The sequence below is a fragment of the Idiotropiscis lumnitzeri genome, chromosome 18 (genome assembly GCF_059441095.1).
Source record: "Idiotropiscis lumnitzeri isolate Australia: NSW breed Sydney's pygmy pipehorse chromosome 18, RoL_Ilum_1.0, whole genome shotgun sequence".
Taxonomy (NCBI): Eukaryota; Metazoa; Chordata; class Actinopteri; order Syngnathiformes; family Syngnathidae; genus Idiotropiscis; species Idiotropiscis lumnitzeri.
Genome location: NC_142408.1, coordinates 7,263,704 through 7,280,047, shown reverse-complemented (window position 1 = coordinate 7,280,047; position 16,344 = coordinate 7,263,704). Strand labels below are relative to the sequence as shown.

Genomic DNA, 16,344 nt, shown 5'->3' with positions numbered 1-16,344 from the left:
TGCAGGACGAGGTTAATGTTTCCTGTGTGGCCAGCCTCCAGAATGGGGGTTGGGGAGAAAAGTGCAATGGGGGGAGCGCAGGCGATTGGAAACAATGCAGACTGATTTTCTTTTTTCCAGCTGCTTCAGTCGCACATTTGGCACTTTATATGGTCATCAGCGAGATGCTGATGACTAGTCATCTGGATTCTGTCGGTGGACACCTCCAGTGTTGGCCGCACATGAACATTCCACCACCCATGAGCGTTTTTGCCGGTGTTTTCTTTTGGTGGGACCGAAAGTATAGTGCTGCAGTGAATGTGTGATGAGTGTGAGCACAAAACGGAACTCACTTTTATTGTGACTATTAACAAATAGATTTTGAGAGCTTTAATTCCTCCTACTGGACATTTCACTCTAAGGCTGCACTGATCCGAAGGCACCACGAGTAAACTAAACCTTCTACAGTGGTACTCAGGAGGGACCCAATTTACTTATTTCCCATCAAACTAATCACAAAACACACAATTGCTGGCTAACAAAAGTCTGCCAGCTTAATGCTAACGAACAATGGGAAATGCAACAGATGTGCTGATGAAACTACCATTATAACTCACGAACCCTTGAGAAGTCAAAACTTCAAATAAATTTCCCCCTCAGAATTCTAAAATAGAATTCAAATACACAATAATGACAATGTGGAAAAAAAAAAAGTCTTTTTTTTTTTTTGCAAATTTATTGCAAATAAAAAGCTAAGAAATTACATGTATGGGGAATGGGGCGGGGGACTGTGCAAATACAGTGCTTGGAAAAAAAGTAAAAACCTTTTCATGTTTTGTGACCTTAACAACTTGAATGTATTTTATAATGTATACAGAGCGAAAACACTTCCACTAACAACCCAGGCTAAATTGAGTTCTCCTCTGACCTACAAAGATCTTTGTCTCTGGGTCGAGATATATAACATCAACCCACTTCCACAAAAGCCAAATGTGCCTTGTAACTGGGAGGGTTGGCAGTGAACGAGACAGAAGATTCACCAAGTCAGTCACCATCCAGAAAAAAGTAGTCCTTCCTAAACACACCTGTCACTTTCCGGAAGGAAGCTGCTTAGGGTGAGGTTGTCGCTGATGTCCTCGTCGCTGTCCCCGGCGCCGTGGATCACCAGGACTCCGTTGGAGATCGGACTGTGCTCTCTTATGCCTGCGTAATTCCTCTCGGGCAGAAGTGTCGACATAAACGTCATCTCCGTCTGGTTCTGGGACTTCCTCAGCTTGTACTTCCTGGTTGAGAGTTTGGCGCAGAGGACGATGGTGGTCACCATAAAGATTGTGGCTAGGGCGGCCAAGCAGGTGATGGCCACCAGGCAGGGCTTGACCACGCCACGGGGGGAGCATGACTGGTTCTCATAGATGGGGGGAGTCTTTGGGGTGGCGCAAGGTGCCGGAATCCGAGCGGTCGAAGAGGTTCTTGTGGTGGGAGCTGATGAGGTGGCGCTCGGGCTTCTCGTAACAGAAAAATGTTGTGATGTGAGATCAGCGTCTGTCCTTATTGTTGTTCCAAAAGCTGGAGGACTGCTTTGGCTTGTTACTTGAAGAGAACTTGACAGTTCAGGGGGTTCTAGTGTGGAGATTGGTTTGGTAAGATCAGTGTTCACAGTCAAAGTGGTCCCTTTGGTTGCCCCAAAACCAGAAGGACTACTGTGACTTTGGATTGGGAGGGAAGTTGATTCTGTGGTATTGTTGGATTTTGCTGGTTCAGGAGGTTGTGGTGTGGAGATAAGACTAGAAAGATTGGAGTTCCTGGTCAAAGGTGTCATTGTGTGGGTTTTGTAACTTTGGATTGAGAATAGAGTAGACTGGATACTGGTCCTTGGTGGTTTGGGAGATTCTGATGTAGGACTGGCATTACCAGTCAAAGATGTCTTTGCGGTTGTCCCAAAACCTGAAGGAAGTTTGTAGTCATGGATCGGGACTGGAGTAGCGTCAGAGCTGGAGCTTGACGGTTTAAGAGGCTCTGTTGAGGATATTGCCCTTCTTGTGGCAGAAACATCGATCGTTTTCAAAGAACCAGGAGGAGCTGGTCTACCAGTTGTCCCAAATGCTGAATAAGGGCTGCGGTTTTGTATGAGGATTGGAGTTGAATTTTCTTTTGACTCAGGGATGGTACCTGTTCTTGGTGATTCCAGAGGGTCTCGTGTGGAAGTCAGAATGGAAAGATCCGAGTTACCAGTAGAAGACGTCTTTCCAGGTGTCTTTTGACTTTGAACTACATTAGACTGGATGCTGGCCTTTGAGGGTTCAGGAGCCTCAGCAGAAGACGTACTTCCAACTCCAAAATCTGGAGTACTACTGTGCTTCTGGATTGGAAATGGACTAGAATCCATTCTTGTGGCCAAGCCAGGGGAAGATCCAGAAGACTGCAAACGCTCGGTGGCTTTAGTTTCTGAGACCTGAAACCAATCGTGAGATGCACTTGTTACACCTTGACTATTTTCAGGAAAGTCTTCAAAGGTGGGGACTACCAAACCACCAGAGACCAAAATAAAAAGCCAGCCAGACAGCCCCCATAGCAAGAACCAGTCCACGCTGAGACCAGTCATCTGAAAGAAAAACAAAAGTACTGATTGGTTCTAAAGCCGCATGACACATGAAGTTTTTTTTGTGTGTTGTGATGAAATATTATTTCACCAACATGCTTTTTGCAACATTTTTTTTCACAGTGGGAGACTGTGTGACAAACTGAAAAAGATATCACCCAAATTCTAGATCACATGATTGCTAATTTAATTGTAATCATGGATTTTACATTTGGAATACTTTCAAATTTAGTTGAGCTAGCTTCAAAGTTTAGCTCACTTATAGTTGCCCAAACATGAAAATAACTGTTATGCGTTCCACTGAGAGTAATAGACGATACCAGACTGGTTTGTGACCGTAAAAAAAAAAAACTCGGAGATGGTAAGACTTCACTTCTGGCTTGCTTCACCCAAATAATGACCTAAAGAAACCAGAGACTTACCGGTATGAGTTGACTTATAACTTGTCTAACCCTCATCACGACTCGACTTGCTTGATTTCTATAACAGTAACTTGGGACGTTCTTGGAAATTAAAGGTTGCGACTTGAGACGGGCTTTTACTTACTCCCGCCTCTGCCAGTTACGAGTAGTAGTAGTGAAACCGCCAAAGCAGCCAACAAATTTATCACAAATGGATCAGACGCAGCTTACCTTGACTCTCCAACAAAACGATGCGTTCAAGTCATGACGGTGTGTGAAATGGCAGCGACGGAGATGACTCGCCGCATGCCTGCTGTGACACATGGGCAATAGAAACAGGAAATGTTCATACTCACGAAACGAAGCTTTCAGATACACGAGGCACTTCCACCCGATGCTCCAGTTTGCAAGGAGGAAGTCAGCTTCAAATGTGACTTGTTGCGCAAAGAAGCAGTCAGTTCTGCAAATACAAATGTGACATGCAAAACCGCACTGCGGCCTCAAAGTCGACGCACACAACGGCTCTTATTGAAGATGTCGGGGCACACTTGAGCAACTTGAATTTAGATATATAGATTTAAAATAAGAAATTCAGTTTTGTCGAACAATATATATTTAAAAGAGAGAAAAAAAAACACAAATTCAACCAAATAATCAAAGGCTACTGTTTACCAATAACAACATTTGTTATTTAAAAAAAAAAAATGTCTGGTTTTAAAATAATCATTCACACCATAACGCAAGACAGCCATAATTCTTTTATTAAAAAATAGAAAGGAACATTGAAAATAATTATTCAAATTTAGTTCGCTTTGCAAAACAACCAAAATGCACATTTTGGTAGTGTGTGTGTGTGTGTGCATAGAGAGAAGCTTTTCAGGAAAACCCCCACAAGCTTTAATATCAGTTTTTGAGTGTAAAATCTTTATTATGTGCACAGAACTTTTCATCAGCGATGTTGGAGTGAAACACAAGCTGGGTGTTTGGTGGTTCCTCTTGCCAACACCCAAAATTCACTTGACAGAGCGGCGTTTTTTTTTTTTTTTTTTTTTTAATTTGTTTATACTTGAAAAACCCTCCACACTGACAAGAGGCACCACTACAATTTGCACGACATTTTACACCAGATATGCAAGCCCGCCGCCCACTTGGTGAAACCCCCCCAGATGTTATATTTTTTACACATTTCAAGGAGTTTTTCCACATTCATCGATGGACAAAAAAGGTGGCCGAAAGTTGGATTGGGGGGCAGAGGGAGAGAAAAAAAAATACTTCCCCCAAAAAAAAAAAAAAAAAAATGGAATGTACGTACAACAGGACAGAAAATGCCCCAAAAAATGTGCATGAAACTGCACACGAATAACTCGTAACGTCATATTTGGCAACACAGAAGATGACAAGAAATATCGATGCTACACTTGAGAACACAAACGTCACATGACTTAAAAAAAAAGAAAAGAAAAGAATATGGTAAGACAGCATCCTTTCCATCTACGAGTCTAATTGTGGGGAGAGAAAAAAAAAGTGGAAACGTGAGGGAAAGGAGAAAAAAGTTCATCTTGGAATGTTGGCCTGGCGGCGCCAAATTGGGCCCAGCGCGGAGGAGAGAGGGGCCTTTTTCAACTTGGGGGGCGGGACTTACATGGCAACCTTGGCGACCTGCTCTTCCAGTCTGGCGATACGCCGGTCCTGGAGGATGACGCGGTCTCGCAGAGACTTGAACTCTCGGAGAACCTCGTCCAGTTTATCTTCCATCTTTTGCTGGAAAAAACATTGGCAAAATGACAAGGGCTTTGAAACTGGCGACGCTTTTGCCAAATATGCGCTGATTCGCAACTTTTGCAATTTGTTCCAACCACACTAATTATGGTAGCCAGATTCCCCATGTCAGCAAAATTAAGAAAATAAAAACTGATCATCGACTGTTGCAGACTGCAAGAGAACGGGGTTACAACCAGGACTGTTCCTTCTTTGAGAGCTTTAACACACAACAGCAGCTTTTTGCTAGTTAACCAGCGGTGCAGCGGTACTTCCTAGTTTATGCGATTTTGGGATTGGCAGGGCCCAGGGGCGGAGCTACAGGGTGGTTCTAACTTTCTACTCTACTCTTTCAACTTTTGCCTGCGCCCAGGGCCACTCGTTTGAAAATAAACGTTGACTCACTGTTGCCGGCTGCACGGGAGCATGAGACGTAAGATTCTTCTGGACGTTGGAGGCGTTTTCGGCCTTGGCGGCAGCTTTGCCCTCCAAGATGTTGACTTTGACCACTTTGAGGTCTCGACTCTTGGTGGGCACGTAGCCGTCCTTGAGAGAAATTAGGATCGGGCCGCCGTTCTTGCCGGCGAACCACTCCTCTGCCTCCAGGGCGGGGTCGGGCCCCGCCGTGTCTGGGTACAGGTCGTCCTGGAAAAGGTCCGACTGACAGGAAGAAGGCGGCACGTTTCGAAATGTAAGTCACAAAAGGAATAGGAATGATGACAGCAGCAACTGTCATTTTAATTTTAGTACAGTGGCATATTCAGTTTCCACATCTTTTTAAGTTTCACTTAATTTTTTTGGGTTGGGGCGAATACTTTGTTATTTAATGTTACTGTGAAAATGGATTGACTCCAAAATAGAACGATTCAATATTTTTGTTAAAAAAAAAAAAAAAAAAAAAAACTTGACAAAACAACATTTGTACTTCATTTTCCCTCACCTTTCGGGGAACAGTCATGATGATTGGCTCACATTTTCTCTCCTGCAATTTGTAGAACCTGAAAAGAGGAAATTTGTCATGAATCCAGTCAACCCCAATTATATCACATCTATTTTTTTCCCCGCCAAAGTAGTTATTAAGCGGGTCAATTAAACACAGACTTCCACTCTTGGCAGTGAGGCCCGATCCCTCTGCCACCCGCTGTAGATGGTAAAAATACCTCTCGAGGCGTCCATACCTGGCAATTTCACATTTGTTGACGTCGAGTCCGCGTTTGGGCATGTACCCCATGCCCCTCTGTGGCTCCTTGGTGGAAAAGGTGTTGAGGTAGTGGACGTACGGAGCCTCGTCCGTGATCTCAAAGTACCGAATGCTGCTGTCACCCTGAGGAAGGGCCGCACCCGGACCATGAGCCATGAGGGAGGGCAGCAGACAGAAGACAAGCCAACGCTCAGCTCACCTTTCCACACAGGTAGACTACGTTGGTGTCGGGGTCAAAGAAGGGGAGCAGGACACCGTTGCTGGAATCCATCTCTTGAACACAAATGGGCTCCTCCATGTTGTCCTGCTGGGCACAATTTGGAAGTCTCAGCTTGCCATGCTGAGAAAGATTTTACTTTGCCACAATCGTGCTTTCAAATGAATGGCATGTGTAATGTATATATGTATGTATAATTATATTAAAATTATATTATATTAAAATGTTATTTTAAAATATACATTTGCATAATTTATGTATTATATATGTATCATAATAATGAAAGACGTTTGATGTCAATGCAGGGTGGGCCGGATTAATATGTGGCCCACAGACCAGATTTTGCCCACCCGCTCTAACAGAAGGGAACCAACAATTAGTCCGTTACCGAGCAGGCTCCATGTTGCACTACGGCGCATCCCCAGTTGAGCTGCATAAAATGACTGAGTGAGATTCCAGGAAGTGTGACATACGGTTTTCCATAGCGCTAGCTGGCGCTCGCTCATGCGGCTGAATCCGGTCGTGAAGATCTTTCCATCTGCTAGGAAGATTGCTCGCATTGGCCGAGCTCCCTCGTGGGCTTTGTCCTTCTCCTGAAGACAAACAAACAAAAAAAAAGACACTCGTCACACTTGGGCGCCTTCACTATCTCACCATGTGTCTGTCTCGTTGTGCTGCTTGCTGCATGACATAGAGAAGCAACTCCACGTGAGTAGCCAGCCGTGTTGAGAGTTCAATCAAGTAAAGAGACTTGTTTCCATTCTCCATCTGCAGGTTGCATAAAGTGAAACCTCTGATTTTTTTTCAGTTGCACCTTTGTGACATTAGGGGGCCTGGGCATTCAAATTAGATGCACCCAAGATTCCTGCCTAAATTAATTTTCTAACTCTTCATCGCAGTCTATTAACATTCTCTATTGGCGGAAGGTTGACATTGCAGTCTAGCAAAACCATCCACTAAGTCAATAATTCGACGGAAAAGGGACTCGAAAATGATTCCATACAGTTGCGTAACAGGAAAGTTGAGCTTTGTCGCCATCTTGTGGCATCTTGGTACCCTATGTTGATGTAAGGGGAGGGGCTTCATTTAGGCACTCAAGATAAAAAAAAGCTGCAAAGCTATAATCTACTCTCGATGAATCGTTTAATGTTTTCAAAGCACGGCCCGCAGTGTTATTGTCATTCCACTCACCGCCACGATCTTCTTTTTGCGGGGGTCCACCACACGGACCTTTTTGTCCTTGCAGGCGGTGCACAAGAGGCTGCCGTTGCGGCTCCAACTGACACTAAAGATCACGTCGGGATGCATGTCATCCAGGCTGATCATCGCCTCGCCCGTGCCCACGTTCCAGATGATCACCTGGTTGTCACAGCCTAAAGTGGGGGATGCAAAGACCGTTAATCAGAAAGAATTTCAGCATCTAGTCCCTTCCGATCAAAGCCGGAAGTCGTATGTGATCGGAGATAATCCCGAAGAAAAAATTTTCATCCTGATCTATTCCGGAAACTGTCAGGACTGACAATCATAATTAGTAAATCTCTTTAATATTGACAATCATAAACTCTTATTGATATGTCTTACCCAATTTGCTTGGAAAAAATCCACAATAAGAGCTTTGGAAAGACTTTTTTTTCACATGCGGAGTCTCTGACATTTCAAAAGTCAATTAAGATTGGCTCCATGTTTACCACACTGGACTTAATAAAAGTGCCGAGTTTATTTTGGGCTTTAGAGCTTAGATGTGCAAAGCTAGCATTACGAGACTAAGCAAAAGCAAAATCAAAAGTGTACCAGCACTGAGGAGAACGTTGCGAGCGGTGGGATGCCAAGACACGATGCCCACCCTCTTGGAGTGACCCTCCAGAACTACCACGGCCTCAGAGAGGGGCGACTCCAAGCCGTTCTCTGGGATCTGCCAAACCTGGAATGTGCAAAAAAACAGCAACGAAAAGCTTGATGTGGAAAAAGTGCAACAAGGTGCGTATCGGAAAACATGGTATGAAACTTAAATGTAAGAAAATCACAAAACAAAAAATGTGCCTGTTTCTTTCTCATTCAGCGTATATTTCAGATGTTACCATTCTGGCCTCGACCCTCCAGCTTTATTCATAAAAATTGCTCATTAATTACAAATATTATTTTAACACCCTATCAATAGTTCTCCTAAATTATTAACCCATAAAGGCAACGTTCGTTGCATAGCTCATGAGACGGAGCAGAGACAAAAAAGGGCGTTCTTACCATAACCGTGCAGTCCTCCGAGCCGCTGGCTATGACGAGGTCATTATGAGGACACCAGTCAATGTCCAGCACGGGACCCGTGTGACCACACACCGTCGGGTACACCTTGTCGATGCGGCCCGTCTACGAGAAACAACAGCAACCACCCAATGTTAGCCTTCAATTCAATGATATATGATATATTTATACGGTAATCAGATGATTGTTATTCCGATGTGAACAATGAGGCTGCCTCAGTTTATGGCAATGCCACGGCTCATTAAGTCCAACAATTGAAAGTTACACATGTTCATAGATGTAACTGAAACATTGATTATCTGCATTTTTGGGGGCTCTGGCATCGATTCGGCACGTGTTCTAAAAGTTATCAACCCGTGATATGATAGGATTGGGGCAAGGATTGGCGCAAGACTCGGGTTGGGTTTTTATTTTTCCGGGGGATGCTGACCTTCTGCAAAGGCAGGACCAAGAAAGCTCCGCCCCCGCTGGCCTCAATGATGATGGCGACGAACTTAGGGTTGACGGCGCAGAAGGAGCTGTCCCATGTGACCCGGGAGACGCGGATGTCGTCGTAGCATTGGTCGTTCCTCAGCGCCTGGCCAAAGACGTGGCGGAACTTGCTCTGTCGCACAACTCGCCGCAACATGTCTGCGAGGGAGGCACGAATGGACCAAGTGTCAGTGGACACAACACGCCACATGGACAGCATGCATACACATTGTGCTTGTTGTTTTTTTTTTATAGATTATACTGTACAATGCCAATTATTGAAAGTAGGGATCCCCTAACTTTTTCCAATGACAGCCAAATACAGAAAAATGCAAGTAAGATGCTAAAGCAAGTGGCCAACCTATGGACATTGTCGTGGCCGCCATGTCAAAAGTGGATGGGATGTTTTGTTCCAGGAGTTATTGTGTGTTTGAATAAAAAAAATGTTATTACTAGCAAATATCAAATAATGGTGAATTCATTTTCATTCTTTGGCTTCAACAATACAGGCGGGAGAGACAAAGTCTCATTTCATCATTTACCTGCATTAATTTGGGACACTGAACGTTTGCCAAGGAAAACAACAAAGGGAAGTTGTGGATTTCACAAATCAGCACTTGGTTGAAGGTAAGCTTTCAGGCTGAGCAGTGTTAGCGATCACATTACATATTGCATGCAGAGTACAAATATCAAAAATTTCAATCTGTAATGTATATTTGTGTTCAGGGACAGTCTTATATTAATTTATACTGTACAAAGACTACACTGGATATTGGTCGATTGTTTCTGTGGTATTAAATGGAAATGTCAGAAATCTTGGATTCTTTACCAGAATGACAGCAAACTCCCACCATGCTAACCTCTATCTGTCCTTTAATCTAATTTTAGCCAAAGTCATTACTGGTTTAGCTAAAGTAAGACAAGCTGTCAACACTCCCAGGTCATAATGGGACAGTCTTTTATGTCTGTGGCTGCACAGAGTTGAGATCACAGTTGTTTATGACAGTGTCCAAAGTTTCTCAATATTCTGTCATCTTATTTTAGCACATCTTAGACGGAAAAAACGTTATAACATGGCTAATTGTATCTGATTACGGTTACACAGAAAAATCAAAGAAATGAAAGTAATCACAATAGGGTAGGGTTAGTGAGCCAGCCAAGCAATGCTACTTGTGGAAAAAAAGCATGCAATGGCGAGAACAGGACAGGATAAGATGAGACAGGGCAGAACAGGACTGGACAGGGTAGGACGGGGTAGTGTGTTTAAGCGTGTTTGTGTGCGTGTAGTAATTTATTTCTACATTGTATTCTGCCAATATTAATAACACTAGTATGCTTCTTTTTGACACATGGGCTCAATTACACTATATATTTTAATTCCCCAAGTTTGACTTTATTCTACTGTAGATTGTTCTTTCTGTCTTTTTATTTTGTTCTTTTCAATAGCGACAGATGTAAAGCAATGGGGGCAACATCTGCACTGGGCTAACTAAAACAATGGCGGTGTGGCTAGCTGCTAACGTTAGCTACCGCTGAACCGAGACTCGTGTTCGTCAGTATAATCGATTTACTTATATCTTACGGACCCGAAAAGTGTCTATGTTCGTTTAAAACCTATTTGAATCCGTTTAAATCACAAGGGACGGGTTTAATAGATAACAGGTTAGCCGCCCAAGCTAACAGTCTGGTATATGCGATTGGAAAGGGTCGGGTCGGGTGGATGTTGAGGAATAAGATTGAGATGCTTTCCCAAAACAGTTTGTCGTCCTTTACCACGTTTATCAGATTTCTAATGTTATTAAGATGAAATAAAACTCTAAAATCGGACGGTAGGCGGCGTGTCTGGCAGCTCAGCGGCGAGCCGCTTTTCACCGCCCGACCGGCCGGCAGCTGCTCTGCGAGCTGGTTCATTTCGGAACAGCAATGTCGCACGGAATAGCCATTTCACGGCCAATGCTTATTTGTGTTAAACATAACTGACAAGGTAACGGTGTCACATTTCGGTGTGTCGACTACAAAATCAAACGTGCGACGTTTTCTGTCGGCCTCTGTCGACCACAGCGTGCATCTGGCGGGCTTGCCACGCTTAGCTTAGCTTAGCCTAGCCGCCTAGCTGCTAGCCGCGGTGGACCGCCGCCAGCTGACGCAAGTGCAGATATTTCCACCCAGCCCAGCCCACAAGCTAACGGATGCTGCGGAGCCCCTCGACCAACATGAAAAACGCCCCCAACCCCCACCCCTCCAGAAAAGGTCCAAAGCTAAGTAAAAAGCGTAAATCGTTCCTCTTCTTACCTCCAAAATCGAAGCAATTCTTTCCCGAGGACAGTCAATCACGACTCATGAATGTGTGGAGTTTTTAGGCGCGCCCTTATCCTGCAGGACGTTCCTCCAGTATCCCTTGTCTCCACACACACGCACACGCACACACAAAACGCCAGATATATGTCCTTAAACTCCCCCCGCTTCCTCGTTTTATGGTTGTCCGAGTGTCAGGATGCCGGCTGTAGATTTTCGCATCCCCTTTGCTCTCATCACCCGCATGAAAGTGTCGGTTGTCCTTCTCCCCTAAAAGCACCGTTATTACATTCAATGGGCTTTGGCGATGGGCTGCTGCACATGCGCACACGGAGGCGCTGGATGCCACGAATGTGTGAATGGAGACGGGAGGGGAGTGGAGGGGGGAAGCCAAAGGGGGAAGAGGCTGGTGGCGTGTAAGGGAACTAGATAGGTGGATGACGGACATATGTAGAGATGTTCATTGCGATATTATTAACACACACGACATTTGTAAATCTGAGGTTTTCAGATAAGTTTAAAAGAGTACTTCTTTATGTAACGCTGTCATTGTAAAATACAAGGCACACAACCTCCATCCATCCTTTTTCTATAGCACTAATTGTCATTTGGGTCACAGGCAACTAGAGCCTATCCCAGCTGCACCATGGATTAGTTGCCTGTCAGGTTTAGAAAACATTGTAGGTGACAAAACCCGTAGGAGAACATCCCAACTTACCTTTCTTTGGAGATGGTTGGCTTTCTTGCGGCCTCTCCTTGGATTTCTTTGGGAAATCAAAGGCATTCTTCATTTGGGACACCCTGACGCTCAGGTTCTGCTCCGTCATCCTCGCTTGGGTTTTGGCCCAGTCTGGTCTAACCTGACTTCTCTTTATGGTTTGCTTGACCAGTTCAGACACTGGCTTGTAGGAATCGTCATTATCTTCGATGTCTGGTTTACAGTCAGTCACATTATCAAGTCGGTTTGCCCTTTCAGGGAAGAGCGCTTGTCCCAAAGGTGGCTGGGTTTCGTGGTCTAACTCGACCTCGGACACAAACGGATTTTTGAGCGTTTTCACAACAGGCGGCGCCGGTGGTGGTGGTGGCGACACTTTTTTATACCGATTCCGTCTCTCCAGAAATACTCTCCTCTGCAACATGTCCAAGTCTACGGGATCCTCGTCCGGAGACAACTGCGCTACTCGGGCGCAGTAGTCAAAGTCGATCAATCCTCTATAGTCGTTGTCCATGCAGTCCAGCGGCAAATGTTTCCAAGGTCTGACTTCCATTGAAAGACGACGTCTATTGGACTGAACGCCATGGGCGCTCTTCTCATCCCACAACGAGCACATGTCCTGATTGGTCGAGCCGCTCCTTAGGAAGGATTTATGAACATCAACAGTGTGTCTCCTCTTGGCCCGCTCTTCAGAATGGTGGTGATCTTTGACTCGTCTTTCACTGGACATCAACTGAGCCATTTTGAGCTTTATTAATGAGTTTTGGGGTTTTTTGGGAACTGGTGGAGGTGGACCTTTGGCTTTTGGCTTCTCCTCCAGTGTGACATCCGGTAACATCTGTACACTTGGCAATTCTTTCTCAGGCATGAGCTGAGTTAAAGGTGGCGGAGTGACCACCGCAGAAAAACGAAGGGGATCGGTCTCCTTTGTTAGATGTGCAAAATGTGACATACCTTCACAGCCTTCGGGGCTACAATGAATGGAATCGCACTGTTCCAGAGACGGTGTTTTGCTGGTAGACTCTGTGGAGAAGGGTCGGTCTGCCTCTCTTGTGACTGCTTTCAGTCTTTTTGAGGCTGTGCTGGCAAACCTGTCTTGACCTGTCCCAGCAACTTCCCATTGGGTTTTTTGTACCAACCCTGGATTGCCCAAATTTTCAGAGGAGGCGTCACAACTCCACCGGTCTACTTCCTGAACTCTATCGCCGTCTGACTTTGTCATTATTGCCGCCTCATTGTGCCTTGTTGTGCCCACATGCAGCATGTTTCCTCTACCAGTCGTCTTGGTATGACTCAGTTGGCCCTCTGTAATGTCCACCAAATGATGACTCAAACTCCTCTCTGGCAAGCAACTCATGGATAGTTTTGTGGCGTCTACCTCGACTCTATTCCTGACGACTGATTGACAATCTTCTGTTTTTGTGTCCTGGCTAAAGGGGAGGGCACTTACCCCAGCAGGCAATACACAAGTGTCATCCTGTTCCAGAACCACAAAGTTCTCCTCGTTTGGTAGTTTGCATGTATCTCTGCTGTCCGATCCATTTCCACGGTCCTCCATAGCTGTTGACCTGTTACAGGCGACGACCCTCTTTTCAGGTTCCAAAGTTGGTCTGGTCTCCCTGAAGTTCAGACCACATTTTGAGTCCTCAGTTGTACCAGTGTCGCGCCAACCCTCCCTCTCTCCACCCACCGCCTCTTCTGTTGTAGCCACAGATCCATTCCTCAGGCCGAGATGCCTGATTGGCTGTTCAATTTGGGGTTCCATATGCTTCTCTGTCTGCTCCGACCGGGGGGAACCTCCTTTGGCGGACGCGCCACCCTCCTGGCCTCTTGTCTCTCCGTTTTTCTCCCAGCCATCGGGCGACTCCTCGTCCTTGTCTTGCATCTTGTCCACCTTCTGACCCATGTTTCGGTCCTGTATAACAATCAGAAACACGCCAGTCAAGACACAGCCGGCAGATGTATTAATAGCAGCCAAACAAGGGTGACATCACATAACAGGCGTCAACATCTATCTTTAAACCGTCCTGAATCCCCTATCCTCTATTTTGGAGTATTCCTCACACCCTCCCAAAGGCCTTCCTATCTATCTTCTGCCATTCTGCATGTCAGGAATGTGTTACCGGCTATAATTAGGAAGCTCGCATGCAGCCAGTGAGTCAGGAGGCCAATAAAGGCAACCCGACACGTGAGATAAGAGCCAGTTGACACGGTCGTTTTGAAATTTAGGGGCAGTCCGATTTATTGGAAAAGCACTTTTGAGTGGCATCAGAACTTTTGGAGTGGTTCTGATGTCCCGTCAAAGACATCACATTGTGATGTGAAGTAGCATGCAGTGGGGGGGGGGGAAGTAAAAAGTACTTAATACTTTGTTACTGTACTGTAAGCTGTTTTTTCTGTGTTTGTACTTTTCTGGAGAATTTATTTTTCTGTCTCATTTTTACTTCTACTCCCTGGATTTGAACACATTTGATATATCTACTTTATACTCCTTACTTTGTCAAAATAGCCCCATCACTGTTTTTTAACCTCGTTGGATTACATCACATCATGAAGAAGGAAAAGTAAAATCGGCAAAGTCAGCCACAGCTGAGATGTATTCTGACTGATTAATTGAGATCTTGTGGTCTTTTTAAGGTGGGAAAAAAAACAGGAACACACACTCAAGTGTTTGTACTTCTACTTGCATACAGAGCGAGGGTACATTTTGCCACCTGTGGTGCTTTGGACGGCGGCCTTTGCTTGTTGCGACGATTGTTTTGGTTACGCCGTCTCATAAAAAAGGTCACCCAGGATTCATGGCTGTAGTCACAGGTGGCTTGACGCTTGCCCTCAATCGTTTGTTTGGGGTTTAGCGGATGATGGATGTTGAAGGATAGGAGGGATTATTGAAGACGGTGGGGACAAAGATCAGCTAACTTCAAAGTGCCATGCCGAGGACTGTAATGGTTATTTTTAGGCTTGGAACAAAGTGCTACATACGCAAAACAACAGGTTGGATTTTGAAATGTAAGGTGGCGAAACAACAACGAGCGAACCTTCGCAGTCATCACTGAAATAAAAAACCCAGAAGTGAATCGAGTGTCTTCAGATCAGAAACAGGCCTTTTCTTTTAATCTGGATTAAAATCTGATCTGGATCTAATGTGTTCCCCACAAATATCACGTAACCCGTCCGACTGGTCACAAACAAACAACACAAATGAAGACAATAAAAACATGCACGGTAAACCTAAACGACAGTCAAGCATTCCATATTTGCTTCATTAAAGGTGCATGGAACAATAAATATGCGAAGGGATTGGTCCCTTATATTGTGTTTGTCACAAGCACACACCCCCAGCCTGCTTTGTTTTCCCTCGCTCATCAGCTGGCAAAGCGTTTTATCTGAGACTCGTGACCTGGAGCGCACAACCTATTACCCTGCTTTGCGTCTTTATGGAAGATCTATGAGACAATCTACTGCTTGCTGTGCTGTACATAAAAGATGAAGGTGAGAAATCAAAGATAAAAATGACAAACATTGTGTATATGTATTGAGGTAGCATAAGCGGGGCAGAAATGTCATTCAGATGTATAAAATGGATACAATTTCAGAAGGGAAACAGATAGTTGTTGTCGTTTTAACATGTCTTTTTCACCGTTTCTCATACATAAAATTGTTGTGCCATGCACGGTAAACTTTGGGGATTTTCTGTTTCTACTGTCTTCAATGAAACGTGTTAAGATCATCAGATGAATTCAGTAGAAAGACGTGAATAAAAAGTACAAACATAACATGTAACCTGAAATGTAAATATTAGGTACAAAAATGCCTAATATAAGCAATGGGAATGAGAGAATACTTACAAATTGCTGAAAACAATCTGCGCCGCTCTTCCTGGCTGTTTTCCTGCAAGCGTCTTAAAATGAATAACTTAATTAGAGTCTCTAGGGAGAGGCACACGAGAGATGCAACAGTTATTTTTTTTTTTTCGGACACACTTTCAATGCTTTCATTTTCATAATAAACCAAATACTGCATCAAAATAAAAAAAATAAATAAATTCAATAAAAAAAGCAAAGGTGCAGTTCACGATCAGCAACACACAGCACTCAGGAAAAACAACAGCAGGTTGGTAGGGTTGCGTTTACCATCATTCTTGTTTGTAGCCCCTTAGCTAAAATATGCTAATTGCTATGCTAATGCTAATCTTCTAGCTTTAAATTTTCCCTTGGCCTTTTTTCTGTGTTTTTATCTTGTAACGTTGTCTCATTTACAGTCACTCTCAAACACTATTAGAAGTAACAAAAAACACTCTCACCCACTTTCTCACTCTAACAAACACACACACTTTCTTACTCTCCTATTCCCAAAGGAACACTGAGACACTCTTATAAGAAACAAACACACACTCACGCACACAAACTACTTCTTGCTCACTTATACTTAGACACACACATGCAAACA

The 16,344-nt window shown here is 44.4% G+C and overlaps 1 protein-coding gene across 3 annotated transcripts; it reads right to left on the bottom strand.

Annotated features, from left to right (window-relative positions):
* Nucleotides 1-721: 721 nt before the first annotated feature.
* On the bottom strand, nucleotides 722-15,825 carry coro1cb (coronin, actin binding protein, 1Cb). Of its 3 annotated transcripts, XM_088281220.1 has the most exons (13): nucleotides 11,178-11,514; nucleotides 8,845-9,044; nucleotides 8,397-8,519; nucleotides 7,947-8,076; nucleotides 7,347-7,528; nucleotides 6,629-6,748; nucleotides 6,138-6,242; nucleotides 5,916-6,061; nucleotides 5,678-5,735; nucleotides 5,143-5,397; nucleotides 4,622-4,740; nucleotides 3,211-3,439; nucleotides 722-2,581 (listed from the first exon to the last, which is right to left on the bottom strand). In XM_088281220.1, the coding sequence occupies exons 2-13, from the start codon at nucleotides 9,040-9,042 to the stop codon at nucleotides 1,055-1,057; spliced, it is 3,192 nt and encodes a 1,063-aa protein (XP_088137346.1). In that variant the 5' UTR covers nucleotides 9,043-9,044; nucleotides 11,178-11,514; the 3' UTR covers nucleotides 722-1,054. The 3 variants fall into 3 exon arrangements, with proteins under 3 accessions (XP_088137346.1, XP_088137348.1, XP_088137347.1); XM_088281222.1 differs by lacking the exons at nucleotides 722-2,581; nucleotides 3,211-3,439; nucleotides 11,178-11,514 and adding exons at nucleotides 11,899-13,810; nucleotides 15,744-15,825 and having other exon boundaries at nucleotides 3,807-4,740; XM_088281221.1 differs by lacking the exons at nucleotides 722-2,581; nucleotides 3,211-3,439 and having other exon boundaries at nucleotides 3,814-4,740.
* Nucleotides 15,826-16,344: the final 519 nt, after the last annotated feature.